Here is a 26,144-nt window from a genome sequence, read left to right as displayed (position 1 = left end):
TATACTTTACATTTTGTATTATTTTTTTTTATTTTTTATTAGGAATAGAGTATTTTGCTTTAAATTGCGATTTCATCAAAAACACCATTTTTATTTTTCATGACAGCCAACATATTTTAGAAATCTTTGCAATTAATTTTCCGAGTGTTCCGAATTTAATATTTCTCCCATATATTTTATAAAAATTGCCAAAAGTTTGTCTCAGTAAAAAGATTTATTCCTAAAAATATTTTAAACTGGGTGTATAAACAATATGAAAATATTATTGGCATAAAATGGTACTAAAATCTGTTACAATATAACTCAAATTGTTAAACTCATTAATTTCGCAAATTGAAATAACGTTTTTTGCCATAAGAAAAAAACAAGTTTCGTTATTTTTAGTTTCTCGAGTCATCGATACGCGAGTGAAAAAAATAAAATAGAATTTAAACGAGATATTTTATAAACCTGTTTTTAAAACTTGATATCCTATGCAGTAGATTTTCGAATAAACGAAAAATCTCTACAACATGAATTTCTATAACGCACCATAAAGATATTTCGACGATTTTTCTCTTATAAAACAAATCCTCTAACAATTCGTGATATACAATTAAATGTTAAAATATATACGAATATATGTAAAAAATGAAACTTACGCATAGTTGACCAACAATTTTTATTTAAATTTATTTCATGACACTGACACTATTACTTCGTAATTGAATTTAAAAGTAAAACAATACGAATAAATTAATTAACTTAAACTACTGTATAAATAAACAATATTAAGTAAACTTAATAATAAATTTATAATATATAAATATAATATAATATAATTTTATAAATAAATTTATTAAATTTTTATAGATAAAAAATATTATTATCATTATAATTTAATTTTTTTATTACTATTATAATATTATTATGTATATTAAAATTTATATAAGTAAATAATATAATTATATATATTAATCGACATTAGGAACTCGAAAGTTATAAATATTATAAATATAAATAATATATAATATTATATAAGTATTTTTAATACTTTTTATTTATAATATATATAAATATAATATATAATCTTATTAATAATTTTATTTATCATTAAGCTTTTAATATGTTATTTTCGTATGACAAACAGTATAACAATAATACACAACAACAGCTTTTACTAATGTAATATCTATTTACACTGCGTTTTTTTTTTTAATAGTGTGATGTGTAACTCAGTAATAAAAAAGAAAATATAATTTATAAATAGATTTTTAAAAAATAGTACACTAATTGTAATGTAAAATTGCATTGATAATTTCTAAAAATGTAGATTTTGGTAATCATAAGAAAAATTTTTGTTTTCTTTTTTTTGTTTGGTATGCATAAAAACCAATGATTTTGATTGATTAATTTTATTTCTTTATACTTTAAAGATACTATTCATACAAAAAAAAAGTCTTATCTCGATGAATACTATACTCGAAATAACTGATAATAGTTCATTATTATGATTGCACATACAATGTTGCTATTGGTCTTTTTGGAAAAGAAAGTTCTTGCACACACGGTGTGCGAGTGGTCTCGAATGGGTTAATTCAAAAACTTTTGATCGATAGTTTGCATTTCCAAAAATAGACTAAAATAATTAGACTTATTTTCCTATTCTCTCTCACACACAAATACACACACATATCTTATAAATGTTCGTATCAAAACGTGAGCAATTGCTAGGAATCCTAAACGAGAACGTATGATATATATAGCAGTAATAAAGTCATTCGAATCGCGTTCTTCCATATTTCTTGATTTATGCTTCTCGGAAGCAATGTAAAATCGACAAAGAGAGAGTGTAGAGAGAGAAAGAGAGATAACAAAAAAAAAGATGGATGGATAGAAAAGGAAGAGAAGAAATATGGCGTTGCTTTTATCGGAACCACGACGCATCGTTTTACGCCACCTCGTGGAGATGATGCTCGTTAACAGCACTATACCCTTGACCAATCTAATCGTCGTAAAACAATCCGTTCAACGGTTCGACTTTTTTTTTTTTTATCATCGTTTCGACGCTTCCATCGATGCAATTTCACGTGCCATACAACCCCCCAGAAAAACACCATCTCATTTCGTTCTCAAAAGCTTTTCTACTTTACTTTAAACACGATGATTTCAATATAATCTGAACTCCTTTTCCTGTCAAACAATTTTTCTTTTGTGTCAGAGGAGGAAGGAGGGAGGGAGAGAGGTGGAGCACATCATCTCAAGCGTATATGGTGTTAGTTATTTTCAACATTGGAGATCATCTTCCAACATGAGATCGACTTTTTTATTTATCCTTTTCAGAATATATTCGTTTATGTTCGATCGCTTTGTAGCACAGGATACGCTTTACGTTATTTTTTTAATTCAAAAGAGAAAAGGAAATAAAAAAAAATACACACACTCACATACACAGTATTAAATATAATACTGAAGAATTGAGTATCTATCATCTTTATTTTTCATATTTTGCAATCTTATTGTAATATAGATAACATTGAAGGAATAGATATTATGATCTGATCTCTGTTTCTCGTTGATATATTCTTTTATCGAATAGAAAAACTAGATCAAACTTCATCTAGAAAACTGTTTTGTTATTCTTCGATTTCCATTTTGTTTTCCTCAATTTACCTTCTCTTGTTTGATTTATAATAAAATAGAAATCGTACGCCTCCTGTTCTTTTCATTCTTTCTGTTTCATCTCCTTTCTCTCTCTTTCTCGTTTTATTTTTAGAAGAAAATTAAAAAGAATTATAAATTTTGACGTCGTTCTTTATCCCTTGGTTTCATATATATATATATATATATATATATATATATATATATATACGTCATGCATTTGTTTGGGCAAAGAAGCACATGACGTGTTCTGATACGTTGTTGAAATTGAGACGAAATTGAATTAATTTCATTTTGTTTTCTTGCAAAATAATGTTCTAATTGAATTAAATCTGTTTTAACTCAATAATAATTTTTATATTATAATTAATTATTTTAATATTTAATATTATATATTTAACCCTTTTCGGACGTATTCAATTTAGATATGGGTGTCGTAGTGGTCGGAATTAATTTATATATGTATTTTATGTATATTTTATATATATTTTATTATTATATTATTTTATTTATGTTATATTTATATTATATATTTATATTATTTATTTATATTATATTATTATTATTTTATGTATATATAATATATTGTTTATGTAAAAATACATATAAAATATATATTTAATAAATATATATAAAAAGGCTTTGGTGGCTGAGAATTGATACGCGTCCAAAAAGGGTTAATATTAATTTAATTTATTTTAATATTTCAAAGTAATTTTTAAATAAATGTGTATCCAAAGGTTTAATCAAAAATTACAAAAACAAATGGACATTTACTTTTTACCTTCTTCTCTTATCTCGGTTGGGAACTTTAAAAACGATAGCGAGAGAAAGAAGGGGTAAGATGATGTGAGGTTTGGGGTGGGTGGGGTGTTCTTTTTGAGACGACAAACCAAGTTACTTTTTTTCTGTTTATTTCTCTCCCGTTACCTTCCTTTCCAGAGAAAATACGAAGAATTCGTCTGCCTTACTTTCGTTTCGTCAAAGGAACCACTACCACTACCATTCCTTCAATTTTTTTTTTTTTGACGTCTTCTTTTTCTTTTTTCGTAACTCCCTCATTTTAACATTTTAGTTTCTTACCTTCGTTCGTTATTTGAACTTCTCTAATTACGCATACAATCCTTTGACTGTACCGATTAAACCTTTCCTCACTGACGCGTTTTCCTTCTTCGTTTTCTTCGATTGTATATATTTCCTTCTCTCTCTTACTATCTTTTCCTTTCTTTCTTTACTTTCATCTTCGCCACTTAGGCTCATCGAGTCAATTTATCCGAGTGCTAGATAATTTCTGATAAGACGTTGATTTACTCAAGTGCGCTCATTGGAACTTTAGCGAACGTTGAAAACGAATATTGAAAATAAAATCCTTATCTCTCCCTCTCTCTTTCTCTCTCTCTCTCTTTTTCCTTTCTTCTATTCTCTATCTCTTTCTCTCATTTCCATAGACGATAAAGAAGATATCAAACCGATAAAATGCTAATGAAACAATTCGAACAGACCTTCGATTAAATTAGACTTCCTTACAGTATCCTCGAATATGCTTTTTGTAACTACTTCAATGAATCTGTCTTATTCTCTCTCTCTCTCTCTCTCCTTCTCTCTCTTTCTTTCTCTCCTTCTCTTCCTCTTCTTGTATTTATTTCCTTCTCTCTCTTTCTCTGACTCTTTCTCTCAATCTATTTAATTTTGTTCTCTTTTTATATTCACCTTTGATAAAGTTCCTTGTTATTTGAATTATAAATAAATAAAAGAATTGGAGATTTTAAATGAATTATTTTTATTTTTTATTTTTATCTCATTAAACGACGATTTCATTTGAATCGTAATTAATTTAAATCACGTAACTACGCTTCAAGAATATTAATAAAAGGGGACAATTTTCAAAGGAATATATATCTTTGTTAGTCAATCGTGGTAATAAATTAATTTAGAAATGAATGATCTCAATGGTATGAAAATATAATATATTTGTTTTTTTTTTATTTTAGGAAAATATTGAATAATAGAAATTTCATTTATACATATTTATTAATTGATTCGTGCACGTTTACTGTGAATATAATTTTTGTATTCTTAATACATTGGCGAAAGATCTCTCTCTTTGATTAGTCGAAATATTTTGAATTTATTTATTGATTAATTATTCTTATTTAAAAAAATAATTTCTATAATAAATTTTAATTAGTAATTTCAGACTAAATTCGATTGTGTTATCGAATCGTTTTAGAAAGAAGTAATACGTTTTATCATTGAAATGAAAAAATATTATATTGATATTAAAATATTAAAATTAAATACTTAATTTGCCATAAAATTGTTATATGGCTTTTTAACTAAATCAATCCGTATAAATAAATTTGATATTTGTATTACTATTTATTTTTTCGAAATGAAATTAAACAATAAAAATAATTTTGATAAAGATATTATTTTCATTTATATTGTGAAGAAATCATTATATTCATACATACATACACAGATATTACATTGTAAATAAAATAATTATAATCGTAAAACTGTCATTATTTTTTTTCGAATGATTTCTTTAAACATAAATGTATATATATATATATATATATATACACGATATTGTCCTTGACTGGTATTTAATCTTAAAATGATATTTAATCTTATCTTCGTTAGAAGATCCCTTTAATCAAAACATTAAAACTAACGCTGAGAGTGATTCGATATGTTTGTACATACAAACAATGTATCAACGAACAAATAATGTCATATACACAATCAGTATTATCTCATACGAGCTAACGTAAAGATCAAAACAACGTCTTTTCGTCATTAACCAAAAATTTCAAAGTATTGAGAATCAAATCAAATTTACCTTTATACTTTATTTAATTTAATTAATACTTTCATGATCAATAGCTTAATTTATATGATTTTGTAATCTTTAACTAGATACATATTGAAACTATAATATATCATTATAATGATTCAATATTAAAGATAATAATAATTCAAAAACATTGATAAAAGATTAATAAAAAGATGTAACTAATACCAATAAACACATTTATTGATAAATTAATCATAAACATAAGGAATACAAATCATTGATAAATCCATCTTAAATATTATATAAATAAGAACACTATTTACATCTTATAAAAGTGATAAATCATAAAGAATAAATCATCAACATAAAGAATACAAATTGATAGATCAATCTCAAATATAAATAATGATATTATTTATATCAAATAAAAGTGATAAATCAATCAACATTTCCAACCAACTAATTTAATATTGAAACTAAAAACTTACTAATTAAAAGAAACAAACTTGTTAACCCATTACCCACCAATAGCCTCTTTTTAGGACGCATTTTCAAATTTTTTGTTTTTAATAACTGCAACTTCAGAATGAAATATATTCATTAAAATCACGATATAGTACCTCATGCTTCATGAAAATATTAAATATTCTTAGTATCTTATTTTAAATCAATAAATAATGATATAAAATAATTTTTATATTTAAATAAAATAAAAAAAAACAATTTTTGTAAAATTTGGTTAATATGAATATCATTATACTTTTAATTTAATTTTTTTTGCATTTTGTGGCGCATTATCTTACGGCGCATTACCATTACCCGCATTTGTGGCGGGTAACAGGACTATTTTATTTTAAATCAATAATAAATGATATAAAATAATTTTTATATTTAAATAAAAAACAAAACAATTGTAAAATAGTTTCATTTGATTACTATGAATATCATTATACATTAAATTTAATTTTTTTTTTTTTTGCATTTTTGTATTGTGGCGTGTAATGGGTTAAATTATGATAACAAAATATAATATTATGAAAATGAATGTATAAGTTAATGTTCAAATATAAATGATATTCGTGTATCTGTGTGTGATGGTAAGTCAAGCAACGTCAGTACATTTTCAATGTGTGGTTTCAGGCTGAGAAGTCCAACAACAACGAGGTAACCCTGTACAACGTCGACTTTGCCCTCTCGGGTACGTTCAGCTGCGAAGTTACTGCAGACGCGCCGACCTTCTCCACAAACTCTGGCATGAAGAATCTTACCGTAGTGTGTAAGTACACGCTCGACAGCATTACTGAGTATCATGAAACATATAGCATCTCTCTTTCTCTCTCTCTCTTTCTCTCTGTTACTCTCTTTTTCTCTTTCTCTTTCTCTTTTACTGTATCTCACTCACCCTTTAGCTTTCTCTACGACTCACTCAGAGACAACCCTTTTACCACATACCCACACTCTGTTTCTCTCTCCGCTTCTCTCTGTTTCTCTCTCTTTCTCTTTCTAGCTTTCTCTATCTCTCTCTTATCCTGCATTCGGTTTCCAAGTTCGCCTGGAGCAGTACTTGCACGTGCTTCTTCGTTCCATCGAACGCATAATCTCCTTTCCGCGTTACTCTCCGTGTCTTCTCTCTTTTTCTCTCTTCATCTTGATATGTTTCCAAGAAAAAGAATCTTGAAAGAATAAGAGAGAAAAATTAATTAATATTTTTTTTCTCATACAGGTGGAATGAAAATTTAACCCTAATGAGATTTCTGTTTTGGTTGGTTCAAATCGTTTTTTTGTTTTTTAATTTTTTTTTATCTTGAAAAATTACTTTGAAAATATTTACGTAAAAGTAAAAGAAAAATAAATTAAAATTCGTTTGGTTTTAAGAAAAAAAATATTAGGGAAATAATTATGAATTAAAAAATTTGTATATTTATAAACATTTTATTGACATACATTAAGTAAATGTTAATTTAATTACACGTTTACGAAATTTCTCTATCTCTCTCATTTTCGATCCCTTTTTGATATAAGGGTCTTTTATAGGATATACGACAAATTTAGTAAATATGAAAAGTTTATCGGTCTCCTACCACGCATTTCGCGCAACCCTTTTAGATCAAAGCATATCGAACAGCTTTGCTGTTTTGCGGTTAATCCCAGATACAAGCTACGAGTATGCACAAAGAAGGATACTTGGGTTCAAGGAAAGGAAAAAGTGTGCATATGTACAGATGATTACCGTGAATTCTCGATTTAAACGATGAATACTACTAGTGTAGATACACAGTTTTACGAACTTTCAGTTTTCGATGGGTTTGTAGTTTACCAATGGGGGAAAATGAAAGGGCACACCTCTAATGGACGTTTTTCGTGAACGTTTCGTGTTTTTCACCAATGTTTCGTTGAAGCTGTTTTCGGGGCTTTTCGTTCAAGCTTTTGCTTTTACTACTACCTCGAGGAAATTCAAACGGAAGCTTTTTCTGTTTGGCATGGAAAATCGTTACGTTTTTTTCCCTATCGCCAAAGCGATATATCATTGTTGTTTGAATTTTTGTTTTTTGGTTTTTTGGGTTTTTTTTTTTTTTTCTGTTAGGAAGGAAGAGTCGTACAATTTGTGTATCAGTTACGTGCCAAATTTAAAAGTATTTAAAATGCAATATGAATACAGTTAGTAATTTGAGAACTTATACATTGAAACGTATGATTTATTTCTATTTTTATGTTTTATTTTTTATTAGATTTTAAAAAATAGTTGAAGAGATTTTGAAACATTTAGAGTTATGTTTGAGTAGTATAATTTGGTTGGAAATCAACATTTATTTTTCTTACATTTTTGAAAAAGGGAAACTAAGAAACTTGTGGGATTTGTTTAGACAGTTGGTAAGGTTAGAGTAGAACCTGTAGGAAACAAGAAAGTTTAAATGAAGACAAGGGTTGGTTCTATGATGGGATGGAGAATTCTAGATTTAACAGACGTTACCAATTGTAAAATTATTATTACAGTTATTATTATTATTATTATTATTATTATTATTATTATTATTATTATTATTATTTTTTTATTATTATTATCAGTATCATATTTTTATTACTAAATAAAATAAATCTTTGTTAAATTGTATAAGCAAATAGTTTCTGTATTTGTGAGACTTTATTTTTGAAAATTCCATACTTCAAATACAATAAATATAAAAGCATTTTTTATATTAACCCTTTCGCTACGGCAGTGTCTTCCGTAGGAGCGTCACCGCTGTACGGGCCCGCGTGCCGCCGAAGTAGCGCCACTGCGCCGGAAAGTATGCATGTTGTACTTAGGTAAACTGGTGTTCAGACGCATATCTTTCTGTGCAGACTTGTCATTCTCCGGGTCGTACGATTCTTTAAGTGTTACACAACAACATATTGTATAGTGGTATCAAACTGACGTCGTCTATAGGCGACACTCGTACACACAAGTCGTCGCGCGGATGTCGTCTATAGACGACACTCGTACACACAGGTCGTCTATAGGCGACACTCGTACACACAGGTCGTCGCGCGGATGTCGTCTATAGGCGACGCTCGTAGCGAAAGGGTTAAACATTACATTTTTCGTTACAAGTGTGACAATAATTATGATTACTGTAATAATAGTATAATGACTATAATAATAAATTGAAGAGAGAAAAAGTAATATGAAATTAACACGTTTCGTGCTAAGTCCTTTTCACCTGATTCGTCATTCAAGTCATTTAATTTTGCTTTAATAAAATCAGCAATTACATGTTATTTGTAATTATTTAATTTATTAATATTATTATAAATATATAATTTTTATTAATTATTATTAAATTAATTTTATTAATAATTATTTATTTCAATTAATTATTATAAATATAGCAATTAAATAAACTTATGTGCTTTGTTATGTACTGCATTTTGTATATTGCATCAATATTATGATAGAAATATTCTTTTACAGAATTAAATTTATTATAAACTAATTTTCAGCGCATTAAATAAATATGTCTAATGGTAAGTGTACCACCGGTGGTACACATGGCACGGAACGTGTTAAATGTATTCAGTTGTTCAGAAAGTAATTTCGTTTTTCTTTCGTGAATATGAAGACAATTTTCGCTTTGAGGTTAAACCTAGGCCTTTCAAGTGGGCATAAGCAGTTAAATTTGATAAATTTAACCTCTCATCGATCTCACGTGTTGTTATTTGCCAGTTTGCATCAACTAATGCCTTTATTGTGTCAGGAAAAAACGAAATTACTTTTCAAACAACCTAATATAAGTATATATTTTAAAAAAACATTGTTATTATTATTAGTAACACTAGAACTACCACACCAGTCATTTTGACTGATTGGTCTTTGACTTGATTTGGTATCAAGAATATTTTGATACCAAATATTATTCATTATTGTACTTATTGTTATTATATAGTTTTTAAGATCTCAGAATATGGAGTTCTTTTTGGAAAATAATAATAAGTCTCTTAAAATAATAATAAATATAAAAATATTTTACCTTTATCGCGTTTTGCACCAAAGATTTTACGAAGAACTTTATTTTCGAAAACCGTAAATTTTTTTTCGTCCCGTAACGTAAGTGACCACTATCCGCTACCATAAAGGACTACCGGTACGATGATATTGTCCGATATATCCTGATTTTTAAGCGCCTAAACAACAATTGCGAGATGAGTAATTTATTGACCGAATAAAAGCATGCATTGCCTAAATTAATTCTTTTAGAAAAAAAAATCATTTAAAACTTATAATTATAACGTTATATAGAAAATTTGAATTGAAAGCTAAAAAATATCAATTAAATCTCAATCAAATAAAATGTTTCAAGTGTTCGAAGAAAGTCACTTTAAGATCACCTTTTACATATATATATATCTATATATTTAGTATATGTTTGTATATACATATATGTTTGTACGTATGTGAGTGTAAGTCCTTTATAAAGCACACGTGTCTACTTTAACTCGGTCACAAGTACCTGAAGCGGGAAGAAGAGACTCTCAAGGCAGTAAAACATTCGTTCACCAGAGTCGCACACAGATCTCTCATGAGAATTCGTTAAGTGATCGCGTGACTAACGATACCTTGACTATCTGGCATTCTACTTGAGAAACTAACCGAATGAAGTTGGTTTCTTGTCATGGGGTATTCTTTTAAATACGGGATGAGTTTACAAAATTATATCCTTTAGGATATTTCATGTCACGAGGTATCAGGTTGTTTGGAAAGTTTGTGGTAACTTATGAACATATTATATTGACACGAGGGAAAAGTTTTTTCATATTTTAATGTAAAAGTGAAACAAGTTTTTTTTTTGTATTTTGTATTTAGCCTATTTGAAATAGTTGAAAACCGTTTTTTGGTCGATGTTTAGTTTTTTATCAATATCGTGACTGTAAACGTATGTACATTGTACTTTAATAAAGAATATTTTAATAAAGAAAAAGTAAGCTGGTATTTATCAGCTTTAAAATCAAATTTTTTAAATAAAGTTTCAATTTATTTTAATGTTAAGTTAAAAATTTTTTTTTAAATATACTTAAACATTCAATTTCACGAAGTAAAAAACTTACTATATTTTTTATGATATCTCATGACTTTTCCATTGATTGGTCGACTATAACAAGGATTATCTTGAACAGCGAAATTTTTAAATTAAAAATGATCCATTCAGCTCACATTTTTTTATTTTGGAAATAAAATTTAAAAATGTATCTTTATATTCTCTTATTTTTAATATGCAAAAATTTTTTATCAAATAAACAAATAAAATAATTTTTTGTTTTAATAAATTTATTATCTGTTAACTTTCAAACGTATGCACATATTTCCAGATCTAATCAATATTACAGAATTATGCAATTTTGAAATTATTTACAATGAAAATAGGAAGAAACTTCGTTTATAGCCTTAAAATATTTCATTTAATATTTTTATTAAATAAATACAGTTTTTTCTAAAATTACCAAAAATTACAAAAGCTTGTTTATTCGTAGTTTCGTATATCAGTATATTTTGTTGAAATAATTGAAATATAAAGATAAACTGTCAGGACAATTCTTGAAAAATTTTAGTACACTTTTTGTAATATCTCGTATAATATGAAACTATTAAAATTTTTTTCATTGCAAAAAATTCTATAATATCTGCTAGACTTCCATTACCTTTTTTTGATTCACGTGGTTTCTTACTTCATGATACGAATTTTATCGTATACGTTGTTGTTATTACTATTCCCATATAAGTTATTACAAAAATCATTATAGAACATATTTAATCGTTAATCGTTGTTAACCTCTTTATTTATAAATAAAAAAAAATATCATTTGACGTAAAAATGAGTTTTAACGTATATCGAAAACACTAAACATGACAGAGAACACGTTAAAATTGTTAAATATGCATCAAATTTCCGAATAACTTAATATTTCCTATTTTATATGAATATTTGTTTAATAAATAATTATCAAAATTTAAATCTACAGATCGATATTTAAAATATATATTAGTATCTATTTAATATATTTACTGTATCATAAATACGTATATTCAAAAACGAGTAAAAAATTAACGAGATATGAGTTTAAATTTCCTAATTACACATACTTCAAAATGATGTCAAGTATCGTGCAGTTAAATATTTATTAATAAATGTAACTATATTTACTTACTTTGATAATAAATCAATCGAATTGTGGTAGTTCAAATAGACTGACAAAATGTAATATAGTTCGTGGAGTAGGTCAAATTCACTTGACAAAGAAAAAGAAAGAACAAAAAATCTATCGTAAGACTACTCTCTCGATTTTGCGATATTAAAAACTATAAAGAACATTTGACGAGGGAAGATGTAGAAGTCTCACTTGGTCGTGGTTCCTTTCGTCACATCCGGTATATATCTATGTACTATACATATAGATGTGTAATGCTAGTGTGGTTTTCCCTAACGTGGTGGAGGAATAACCGCGAGGTAGCAATTTTCCAATATATCCGTCGAACTCTCTTCAAAGGGTCTCTTGCCAGTTTCCCCCCACCCCTTCCTTCCTTCCTCCTTCTCTCTCTCACTCTTTCACTTTAGTTCTATCTATCCTTTCTCATATGTTTCTCGTTGAAACGACAGACAACTCCTTCGGTTCTTCTTAGCCCTCGTCTTTCGAAGATTCGCACGGATGTTGCCGTCGTCGTCGTCGTCTTTTCGAAGTCACCTGCGAGAAATCGAAATCCAGTTTTGCCCTCGATCCAAAGCGAGAAAAATAAAAAAAGAAAAAAAGAAAGAAAGAAAGAACGAACGAAAGGATGAAAGAAAGAAAGATAGATAGAAAAAGAATAAAGTGAAGTAGATAGTAGAGTGGTGGTGTGTTAGTGGCAGGATAGGTAGGGTGGTTCGAGAGAGAGGAAAGAGTTTGGAGGGTGAGTTGCACGTGCACCTACATATGAATTCGTTGCTCGAAGCTTCGAGCGTATAAGCTCGAATGGTATGGGAGGGTGGGGGGTGAGCGAGCTTGCGAAGAGAATAAGATAGGATAGGAAAAGAGGAGGAGAATGCTCTCCCCCACCCCACAAATGCTATAAAATGAATCCTTTCGATAAAACTCGTTCTTCCATTTTTCTTTTGATCAGTGACTTTGCAGACAATCGCGGAAGAAACGAGTGCGAAAAACGTACGCGTATATTTTCTCGATCTCTTTTCCTCTTTTTTTTCACCTCTCCTCTCCTCTCTTCTTCTCTTCTCTTCTCTTCTCTTCATTCCACTCGTTTCGCGAATGAACATAGGTAGTAGCATAGTCGTACGCGTCGCGATTCTGCACCGCGATCGCACAAGCTACGTGTGTGTGTGTGTGTTGTGTGCACCGTGCATTCGCGATTTCAACACGTTCGAGAAGAGGAAAAAACCACCTCCCCTTTCCCCCCAGACTAAACTTTATGATCGGATAGATTTTTTATTTTATTTCCTCTTTTTTTGTTTTTCGTTTCCTTTTCTATCTTTTTCACTCTTATTGTTTCTTTTTCTTTTGTTCTTTTCGCTTAGTCCACAGCGACTTGCTATCGAAACACCCCAACGTCGACGCCATCGCGTTTTACGAGTTTCAACCTAACGTGAACTATCGTATAATACCCTATAGTCATACCGATCGACGAAACTTTTGAAAATTCTACTATTTATGACAGTTCTAGGTTTGTGTGTGTCTCAACTCTAAACCCCCATCTCCACCCTCCCAACCCTCACTCTCGACTAATGTTTCCTACCCTTCCTTCTTATTTACTCTTAATGTTAGTTCACGTTATGTGCTTTGTAATATAAAGCGTTATATAACTCGAGAAATTCTCTCGAAACTTAACTGTTTGATATTTTATAAAAATATTGTTTCCTATTTCTTTTATTTTTTTCTCTGCGAACCATTGGAAAATATAATATTGTTGTTTTATTACTTTTACGATAGAATTTAATCGTACGAAATGGGGGATATTTCGAATACGAATTGAAAATCAACGCAGCATAATTTGTTCTTTTTTTTTTATTTATATCAAAGGTTTAATTTATCATGAGTAGTAATCATGATAATAAACTCGTACCATTTTTGTTTAACTTCAATGAAATTTAATTTAATCGTTTTTTTTTTTTTTTTTATTGTCCGAGGAAAATAATTAGGTTATTGTGTTTTGCGGAAATATTAGCTAGAAAACAAACTACGAGGCGGTTTTTTCATACGAGTGAAAAAGAAAGAAAAAAAACAGAATCGTGAATTTGGTCACACAATAGGTGTATACGAGAATCAATCATACGAAATTTCATTTGGATTGGACTAAAATAGTAGAGAGAGAGAGAACTACGAGTAACTGAAATTACGAGTATCCCCGTACCTGTGTGTGGGGTAGAATTTAAATCCTGAAAGTTTGTCAGCGCATAAACATTTTCTGGGCAGCCAATATTTCGAGACCCGATTTTAGATTAAGAACATCATTTTTACGTCTGGGATTTTGTATTTAAACTTTTAAGTTGTTATTCATGAGTTTAAACAAATTTGAAAAATCTTTATTCAAGGAATTTCGAATCACAAATTGGATCCTTAAAATAGTTGAATATATTAATGAGTCGACAAACTTTTAGAACCACGATCCGATTCCAAATAAACTTGTTAACTCCTAAATAGTTGTAAAAATAATAAGTGCATTTAAATTAAATTTTAAACATAAAAAAATAAAAGGTAATTTTATATTAACCAATATTAATATTTCATTGAAATTAATTGAATGTTTCGATGTGAGGATGACTCAAAAGTGGTGCATTTTTCAAATCGAAAGATTGAAAAGCAATATTTTTATTGTAGCAATCTACAACCTAATGCGATAACCTAATTTTGTTCTACCTTGCACTGCATTAAAAAAAAAGTAAAAATGTTACGTAAATACTGACTTTGATTTTCTATTTCTGATACGATGCTAAAAAAAAAGCTACTTAACACAGGAAAACACGAGAATGTTTGATATCAATTAGGAAATGTCTATTACTAGAATATCAAATAATTTTGAAGTTATGAGCATAGTTAGGAGGTGTTGGTAAACGCGACTAACGAGAAATCTCTTTCCATAAAACGGAAATTATCTTTTGAACTATTCAATAATTTACGGTAAATGTTCTTGTGAAATATCTATGATTGTATTTAGGTAAAAAAAATTTAAGATTATTATTATTTAAGGATCGAAATAAGAGATAATATATAAAATCTGTGCGAATTCGTCTAATGACGACGACAATAACAGAGGAATAAAGCTAAATGATTAGAGAGCATTGTGACAGGCACCTTCCGGTGTTATAGAATACACTTTGAGCATTGTTTTCTCGTGGAAGCTCGTGCTTTATGTTCGAGACAGTGGCAAATCGTGGGGAGAAGTTTACTTCTGTTTCTATCTATAGACAGATTTCAGGGTTGAAAATGAATACGTTTCATGAATCCTCGTAGGTATAACTAGTTTCTACGTACAATTGCAATATAGAAAATATATAATAACTTTTTTCTGGTAATAACACTTTGTCGAATCAAAAGTATATTTTTACAGTTTTATTTATATGTAAAAATATATAAAAACTAGGATGCTTCGTTTACGTGTTTTTGCTATGATTTTGTTATAAAATGTTGATTTCATATAATTCTGAACTATTTAGTAAATTATAGCGACACAGAAAGTAATATTACAATTAGAATGGAATACATAAAATAATAAATTAGGAAAAAATATTAAAAGTAAGATTAGTTGTGTCATATGTAACTATGGCGTGAATAAATTGAAATAATTGAATTGTAATACAGCGCCATCTATTGACAACTTACAGTATCTAAAGACCTAGATAACTTCTAAATAATAAATCCTTAAATTAGCAATACAAAATAAAAATAATCGTGAAAACAACTCTCCTATATGATTAATTGAAACAAATCATACAAAATAAAAAATATTTCATTAAAATTGGTTCAATATTTTCGAAGTTCATTGGAATCCAACAATGTGACATTGAATTTTTATATAGAAATATATATGAGGAATATTTTTGAAATAATATTAAACAAATAATATTATTTCATTTAGATTGAATTATATGAGACTTAAATATTTGTATAATCAAAATACATAACAGAAATATGTTTTGTGTTATTGTATGTAATGGTTAACTCTTGCTAGTTTAGGAATTTTTGCATGAAGTACTTTAATTAAGAAACTCAGAAACAGATGTCCGAATGTAAAAGTTGTTCTTTGATCTATTTTATATTTTCCTTTTACGTAATCTTAAGAATTTAATAAAAATAATATTACTACTTGCTAGCTTGATGATTAAAGTTTGTTAATCAATATTTTAATTTAAATTATTTAATTTTTATAAATAAACATTATTTATAATAACATCTTTACAACTTTTATCATGAAATGCATATTCTACTAATAAACATCTTGCACTATTTTTATAAACTTTTTGTTTATATTGCTTTTCTTTATATTGCAATAAAACATTATAAAAAGAAAAACAACAACAATTTCGTATCATCGTTTAATTTGAAATCTTTAGGTTAGTAAGAGAAGACAGATTCTGACATTAATCAACTCGACAAGATGACAAGAAAGATTATAATGAATTTAAAAAAAATTAATTATGTCGTATCTTTTTTCTAAAGTGTTCCTACAGAAAGAAAAAAGAAAAAAAAAAGGAAGGAATGTAAAAACTTATTCTCGTTAGTGGGAAAGATATACAAGAGGAAAAGTCGAGTAAATTTTCTTTTACATAATTCCCGAACGTGCGACAAGAAGTTGGGGACACTTTTCGAGAATGTAATCAGACTTTTGAATAAATAAAAGTTCTATATATATATATATATATAGAAAGAGAATAACGCAAAGTAGATAATACAATGAAAATAATAAATATTCATGAATTTCCTATAAAAAAAAAAAAAAATAATAATAAATTACGTTTATATAAACGTTGATGATTGTTAATAGAATTTGATGTGTAAAAAGATTAGAATCATTGATCGTTTAAAAAGTCGTTTCGAATTTTGCATAAACAACCAGGAATTATTTCAATTAAAAATAGAATTGATCGAGGATGCATTGACCGTACGGATCGAACAATAAAATCATTTGAAATAACCCTGGAAAATTTTCTCTTTCGTGGTGATGGTGATGGTGATGGGAGGTTTGGCGTGTATATGTGTTGTTCAGTGCCTATTTAAATTTGTGGATAGCGTTGGTGGTGGGTCACGCTCTCGCGTACGTACGACCAATACGTCGTTCAACAAGAACGAAATTTGTTCGCCTGAAATACTTTTAAAGCGACGCAAATTAGCTGTGCCGTAAAAACGTCGCAATCGAATAGTACGTAAAATTCGGGTAATTCGTTTATTCGCGTAAAGCGAATTGCCTTTCGAAAACGTTTCCAATGGTAAAATACTATCACGTACTATAGACGACGATCGATATATAGATATTTTTCGACCTATAATCTATTTCAAATGTTACTAAATGCCAGTATTAGGTGAAATATCGATAAAACGATATTATACTGATTGTGAGAGTCTGAAATATTTTCATATCGATACGTACGTATTTTATCCATTTTTTATTCTGTTTTATTGCTACGCTGAAATATCTTCTTATAAATGTATATTTACATTTATTCATACACATTATTTCATTTGAAACAGGTCACCTAAATATTATTTGCGTTAATACGAAAAAATATATTTCCTATACTTCGTTTATAATTTAAAATTATTTAAAAACGTTAATCCGGATTTAAATCGAATTTATTTTATTAATTTAAATATTTTATTAACGCATTCTCTAAATTATAATATTAAATTGTTTGGAGTGAAAGTAATTTTTTCTATTTTTTGTTTTGTTTAAATAGTAAATAAAAGTATATCTTTTTATAATTTGAATCCAGACTTCTTAGCTATTTTCTCACGTTGTTATACGACGATTAACATTCATAGGTGTTTTTTGTTGTTGTTATCTGCTTTAACTGGGCTATCTCTGATCCTGGTAGTGCATCTTTTAAATCGAAATTACCAGAATGAGATATCGAAAACCAATTTCGACACCGGTTTTCACTTAACGTATATCCTCTCTATAAACGGCACATAATTTTGTTCTATCCGCATTATTACCCATACGGTAATAAAAAATAAAAAAATAAAAATGACGAAAATGTTAATATTGATTTTCCGTGTCTCATACAATGATAAAAAAAAAAAAAAAAAAAAACATAAAAAGGTTTGAAATCATGTAAAAAATATTTATTATTTATTAAAAGAATATAAAATGTTTTTAAAATTTTCAACAAAGTTTAGGTATCGATAAACGTGACTAACTTTACTGAAATAAAATCTTTGTATGAAAAATTGAATTAATTTTCTACAAATAATTCACTAACATGAACAATAATAACGATATATTTAAATATAAAAATTAGTATCACATATTGTTGGTTTTCAATCAACTTTGAAACTACTGAACTGATCTTATTATTAATAAAAATTTTTTATTTTGTGTGATTTTTCCAATAAAGAGTATAGGATAGTTTGTATCGCGATTATATTGTATTTTTTTATTGCTAATTTAAGGATTTATAATTTAAAGGTTATTTGGATTGTTAGGTACTGTAAGTTTTTGATAGACGGCACTGTATTACAATTCAATTATTTTGATATATTCACGTGATACGTTTTTTTTCAGATTTACATATTATTTAGAGGTTATCTAACTTTTTAGGTTCTGTAAGTTTTCAATAGATGCCGTTGTATTACAATTCACTTATTTCGATATATTCACGTCATACATTTTTTTTAGATTTACATATGACATAACTATCCTTACTTTTTATATTTTTTCGAGTACTATTATTTTATGTATTCCATTGTATTGGGTTGTCCGGGAAGTTCATATCGATTTTTGGTAGGTGGCAAGTGTTTTTGCTGAAAAATCTGAAAAGTTCTAGAAGGACGAAATCTTTTAAATTACCTTTAAAGGTGGAGAAAGGTTTTGGAACAGAATAGCACTTATACATAATTTAATGAATATGTACCAAAAAAAAAAAAACTTAAAAGCGTCGTCTTCAATTTTCTGTCAAAATCGGCACGATTTTTCCGGACAACCCAATAATTGTTGTATTATTTTGTGTATTATTATAATTTAATAAATAGTTTAGAATTATATTAAATGAACATTTTATAACAAAACCACAGCAACTCGTAGCCGGAACATCCTAATTTTTATATACAAAATGAAAACATTTGAATGTTTTACTATTTCAAGTATTCAACCTGCATAATATACAAACAATTGAACATAAAAAATGCATTGATTAATTTCGAAATAATTTTATTGCAATCAGTAAAATGTAAATGAATCATTGAATTTTTTCAATGTTTCTGCAGTAAAATAAAGTCAGAAATTTTGAAGGAATTGGCAGGAATCGCAGTATCCATTTGAATCGCTTTCTTTTTTAGCGTTTTTGAATTGAAGCGAAAAGAATCTTTCGTGGCACGGCCCTGAACCGTTCTTCGCTCGCTGGAGATATGAATTTCATATTTTACGATAATACCCGTCGGATGTTCCTCAAGGTAAACGAATCTCTTCTCGAAGAAGTTTTCTCAGAGTTACGGGAAAAATCGTAGCTGCATGTCAATTTTCTTCGAATACTGTCCTTCTTCTCTTGGTCTCTCTCTTTTTCTCTCTCTCTCTCTCTCTCTTTTTCTATCTACTCTCTTTTTCTCTGTGATATCGACTTTCCAGCGATCCCAATGGATAAAGGATACCCGAGAGATACGAAAGAACGAGTGTGCATGGGTGCGAAATCAAATTTTTAATCAAATTGGAATCCCGATTAACAGTGGCGTGAAGTAAAAGGAAAGAAAAAGTGAAAGAAAAAGAGACAAAGAATCTGTTCGATTTCTTAAAAAAAAAAAAAGAAAAAAGAAAAAAGATGAAATTAATGAAAAAAAAAAAAAACTAAATATTGTATAAAAGAACGAAGAACAACTTGATAGAAGGTTGGTAGATACTGTTTATTTATATGAAACAATAATTGTTACTAATAAATAAATTAATTTGTCATTATTCATACTGTCGATTATATTGAAATATAAATTGTTTTATTCATATATATGTATAGAGAAATTAGAACCAACATATTTGAAATAATATATTTTAAATATTGAAAATAGGTTTTAATTAAGAATCAATTTACTCAACAGCGATGTAATTTGTTACATTTTAATCTCGTCATATAAACGTTATTTCACTTTTATTTTCCATAGATTTTTTGGCAAGGTTTAATTTACGTTATTTGAAGACAAAAGGTTATAGTATATTTTATTACATTTTTTAAATTAAGTAATTAGGTAAAACAAAAATTTGCAAAAGTTTAAATCTTAAAAACGTATATTAGTTTGTACATTCCCCACGATTTTAATAAAGACGAATAATTGAAATATTTAAAGATAGGTAGAATAAATTAAAATATAATTTAATAATTTAATTAATTAATTAAATAATTAAATTATTAATAATTAAATTAATATTTACATATAATTAATAATTGTTATAATAATTATAATTTAAATATATTTAATTAAAATATATTAATAATTAAATTGATATTTATATATAATTTAATAATTATTAATAAATAAAAAATAATTTATATAAAATCGAAAATACATCAAATTTGACATCTTAACAAAAATATTAACTTATAATGACCCTTATAACGAAGTAGTGCACGTATCATTTTCACGCTAGATAATTTTTTCTTCCATCGAAAAAGTTTTTCCATTCGATTGTACGGGGAGATACTTGAAATGTCCAAAAAAAAGAAAAAAAAATAATAGAACATCGATGCTCTCTTTTATTTGAATCTACCAACAACAAAAAATGCTCTTAAGCTTTCAACAATTCGTTTTCGATGAGAGGAGGAAAAACTTTTGAGAAATATTGTGGAATCGAACTGACGATTATCTTTACCGCGAATAAATTTTTTTCTTTTTTTTTTTTGCTATTCTTTTTACCTTTTTATATAGACACATTCATTCATGTTGTAATAATAAAAAAAAAAAAAAATGAAAAAATAAAAAATCTGTTAAAATAGAAATTTTTTTAAAAAGATAAAGAGAGAGAGAAGGACAGAAAGAATGAATGAATAAATGAATGAAAGAAAGAAAGAAAAAGTGAGAAAAGTGCCATGTCATTTGTTGAACCGACTTTAAAAACGATTCACTCACTTTCGTATTATTGTGAATGTTCATGTGAAAAAATAGTAGTAGATGTACGATGGGAGTTTCCATTAGCTCGGCGAATCGCGCACGCTATTCTTTGATATCGAAAAATGTATGGGCATCGTCCTTTCTAGCATATGAACGTAGGAGGATGGGGTGAGTAGCAGGTAGAGTGTGTGTGAGAGAGAGAGAGAGAAAGAAAGAAAGAGTAGGAAAAGTAGGGGGAGGGGGGAGAAGGAAAAAAAATTCCATTTCCATCGTTCGAAATGGATCTCGGGCTTGGTGGTTGGTCCGTGTGCTCTTTCGTGCGAGAAGTACCATATCGTAGATACGATCGATCCTAAGCTCGACTCAACTCGATTCCGATGGAAACCTAGTCAATGTAACTGTGGTATTCGATTAATCGTACTATCGTAAAGCGAATCAGCTCTTTATCGTAGCCTTAGGCTAAATCTATGGGAGTTTGCAATCACATATCCTTTAGTTTGCATATCTTCTAATATCGTTTCTAATAGCAAGTAGACGTAATACGAAATGATCGTTAGGATGATTAATGATAATATAGATAACAATATTGTTTCATTAGCTATAATTGAACTACTAGCTTTAATATTAGATACATCAGAACAAAAAATAATTTATTCAACGTGTTCTTTACTTTTATTGTCTATAAAGTAATGAATTTTTATTATTATCTTTATTACTGTACCTTGTATAGGTTCGAGTTAATTTTCTATAAAAAGTTTATCAAGTATAGACGATATTTTCAAAGAGATTGCATTGCATGACTTTGGTGATCTGATTGAAACTACTTTATTTCAATGTGGCTTCGACATTGACTATAATTACTTTGTAATATATTTTTATTAAAAGGAATTTAGAAAAAACTAAATAATGAAATCGTTAAAAAACGAAGATAAAAGATTTTAACTCTTGGTCTATCTTTAGAATTCTCTTTCTTTAAAAATCTGTTTTCATTCTGACATTCAACATAGAGCATGTTATAATAGAAATTTCTCGTAAAATATAAATATTTAAATTATTATAAAAGAATGAGTAAGAAATAGTATAAAACATTGATTATTTCACTGTGGTTCGTTATTTCTCGATATAATATTCATATAATTCTCGTTAGAACGTTGTATCATAAAGAGAAGAGGATCCACTCAACATTGTTTGCCTATTACATTCAAGTACACATACACAGATACACACCTAAACATACCTGTATATATATACACAACTAGAATAGATATAAATGCATGTAGGTTGTTCACGTGCCGCCGCAAACGAGAAGAGGTAGAAGTGATGTTAGTGGTGGGGTGTGGGTAAAGGGGACTTGCTTTTTCCATCATCTTCTAAGAGTGCCGATGGTGCTACGTACGCATAAGTTAGCACGGTAGGTAGTAGTAGTAGGTAGGTAGGTACCCGTGCGAAACAGCTAACCCAACGGGTTTCTTAGTGCTACCCGAATATTGGATAAGTTCCGAGCAAGGTGGAAAGTGGCACGAGGATTATAATGTTTGCTACCCTAACCGAGAAGACTCTCTGCACTCGGCGGGATATTCTAAGCGACAATAAGTGCCAAATTTAAGAGCATGTGTGTGCATGAGAAAGAAAGGAGACTAAAAGAGACAGATACTGAACAGGATAATACATACTAAGCATGATTACTATGGAAGCTTAAAATCAAATCCGTTAGTTTGCATATCTTCCGATATTGTGTTTCGAATATTAATTAAACGTTAGGATGAGTAAAGTTAATAGAAATAGTAATAATACTTAATTCTAAAATGGGATTAAATGTATTATTAATAGTAAATGTATATAAGATTTATTTTATATTTTTTCTACTTGTTGTAATCTTTGTACATAAAAATTTAATGTCATATTGTTGGTTTCTAGTGAACTTCGAAACTACTGAATCAATCTTAATAAAATTTTGTTTATTTGTGTATTTTTTTTCAATTTAGGATATAGAATAGTTTTTATCGCGATCATTTTTATTTTGTATTATTAATTTAAGAATTTATTATTTAAAGGTTATCTAGGTCTCAAAGTACTATATGTTTTCAATAAATGGCGTTGTATTTCAATTCAATTATTTTAATTTACATACGACATAACCTTACATTTTTTCTATTTTTTCCTTTATTATTATTTTATGTATTCCATTCTAATTGTGGTATTATTTTGGGTGTTGTTATTTATATATATTATAAATTTTATATTATTTTATGCCTAATTTTAAGTCCCATAAATTATTATTTAATATTAATTCGACTGCATTAAATATTTTTTTATTCTATTAAATCAACGTTTTATAACAAAGCCACTGAGCAATGCTTAGCTAGAACATCCTAGTATAATAATATAATTTTAAAAGTATGTGTTAAGTAAAAGAGAAAAAGATAAACAAAGAGAAAGAGGGAAATAAAGATATATTGAATTTATAGGTTAAAATATAAAAATAATTTTTGAGCATGATAATGTGATTGATAATTTTTATTATCATTTCAGCTTTACCCGAAGGCAAACCTTTTATCGTATCCGATCGTGAACGTTACGATCCCGGTGATACTCTACGAGCAAATTGTACTTTACCACCATCAAGACCAACGGCACGTCTGTCATTCACTCTTAATAACAGTCCGGTGAGTAGTACTTACTTTCTATGATCTACATCAGAAGAAGTTTCTTCCCTTGCTTGATTTAAGTTACATGATTATATAAGTTATCATCGTAGCTTTGGAAAGTATGATTGGTTTTATCTTTCGATGAAAGTTCTTCTTACTTGTTAAGAGAGAGAGAGAGAGAGAGAGAGAGGTTCGCGTGTAATTAATATATATAGAAAGGAAAAGAAACTATATATAAGAAAATATAACGAGATGTTGTCATAATTTATTAGACATTTAATAAAAGGCAGCTAATATAAGTTAAGAAGATTAAAAAAAGAAAAAACTTTCCTTTTTGCTAAAATAACAGAGTACAGTGTTTACAGTGTGTCCTAACAAAATTCGGACACTACAATATAATCAAACTTATGATTTCATTTTTCGATTGTTTACTAAGAAATCACTCGGTTATTGTTTTTAGCGACAGATCTTTTATTAATTTTGATAATCTCATATACAAAATTTATTTAAAAAATTTATTTCTCTATTGTATATTTAAAATTATTGATTGTCGTATATATTAAATTAAATAATATCGTATCGTATAATATATTAAGTAATGTCGTATTTTCTGGTCACAAAAATATTCGAATTATGTTCATTTATCAGATATTTAATGTAATTTAATATTTAAATAATAATTTTAAAATTTTATGGCATAACCATTTTACTGTAAAACAAAATGGTTTTATATTTATAATTTTTATTTATTTCCGATTATTTTTTTTAAATTCAATCTTCTATAATAATTAAATTTTTCTGAATTTTTATATTTAATTCATTCTATAAATTTTTAATGTGAAATAAGTGCTTATGATATAAGCACTTATTATAGCGTATGTTGTGCTTAGGTTATTTTATTAAAATGGAAAAATATTATGAACCACCATTTTTTCAAAACTTCGAAAAAAATTATCTTTAATCTGTGATTTTAATTTATAATAAATGAACATGAAGTTTTTAAGTTTAAATAAAACGAAATACAATTCTGAAACATTATTCTGTCTTTTCTTAAATATTATCGTTTCCCTGTTATTTTACAGAATTTTTTTTTTATAATTTTTATTATGCAATATTAGCTGAATAAACTTTTAGTTTATTTATATAAAGTTCTAAATCTCTTTACATCCTATTCACATTTATTTATATATTTTTTTTAATTTTATTTTATTTCGTCATAGTCTCTAAATATTTTAATCATCCTAAAATCTACAAATATATTTTAATTTTCATTAAAATTGCAATCTAAATAATTAATAAGTAACAAACCTTTTTCACATGACAAGTATACTTGTCAAATCACAGCTAACTAATTATTTACTCTGCCTTTTGAACGGCTCATATGTAAAATCTTTGAATAAATTATGTATGTTTATCAAGACTAATAAATAACCTAATTCTAAAAGAAATAATTAGAATGGTTACATCATAAATAACCGAAATTTGAAGGTAAAAAATTAATCATATTCGAGTATTCAAATATTTGTAGAAGTTACAACAGTATATACCACCCCCAAGTGGTTCGAAGCAAAATGTAGTTCATATATTTCGTTCTCTATTGGCTGAAATGAAGTATGAAAATCATCTCCCCTTTTTTCCCGAAATTCGGTTAATAGGGCAAACGAATATGGAAGGGCGTGGGGACGTGGAAGTGGGTTTGAGAAGTAGGAAAAAGAGAGTGGATGGAGGAAATTCCACGGAGATTGATTCGTTCGCAGATGAATGCTCTTGCGTGAGTCTCGTTCTATCTGCTTCGAATGGAAACGTTGAGATCTTCTTCTTCTTCTTCTCCTTCTTCTTCTTCTTCGTTACCATTCGATTATCGATTTTCGATAAGCGAGAGTGTAATATTTCGAAAGCGAAAGAACATTAATCTTGATCGTTCTATATGAAACGTCCAGTTTACGTTTTACTTAAATTTGAAATTTTTACTCGGAAAATACTACTTCCTGTGTAAAAAAGGAAATAAAACCATTTTCTTATGTTTTACTTTATGAAAAATTTTGCGAAATGTAACAGAAAATGTATTTCTATCGTGAAAATGATGTAATCAAATTAATCCTAAGATTAATTTCTTATTGAAGTTTTAATATGGTTTACCTAAATGATGAAGCTTTTAATTATGCAAAGTGTTTCTTTTTAAATGATCTGATCAAATATCTGCCAATCGTATTGATATTTTGTAATAAATGTTTTAAATATAAAATTCATATATTTTGAGGAGTAAATTTAATTTTAGTTATAATTAT

General features: G+C 27.8%; 1 protein-coding gene across 1 annotated transcript in view; it reads left to right on the top strand.

Annotated features, from left to right (window-relative positions):
* The window catches only part of LOC107064439 (uncharacterized), a 272,414-nt gene that overhangs the window by 181,109 nt on the left and 65,161 nt on the right, over positions 1-26,144 (top strand). The window contains exons 3-4 of the mRNA XM_015317128.2: positions 6,581-6,716; positions 23,741-23,874. Of these exons, the coding sequence (XP_015172614.1) occupies positions 6,581-6,716; positions 23,741-23,874 (270 nt within the window). The remainder of the gene's footprint in view (positions 1-6,580; positions 6,717-23,740; positions 23,875-26,144) is intronic.

Source organism: Polistes dominula, unplaced genomic scaffold (assembly GCF_049000335.1).
Source record: "Polistes dominula isolate Pdom_NZ unplaced genomic scaffold, Pdom_raw_medaka contig_482, whole genome shotgun sequence".
Classification (NCBI taxonomy): domain Eukaryota; kingdom Metazoa; phylum Arthropoda; class Insecta; order Hymenoptera; family Vespidae; genus Polistes; species Polistes dominula.
The sequence above is the reverse complement of the archived record's forward strand: the minus strand, read 5'-3'. Positions and strand labels throughout refer to the sequence as shown.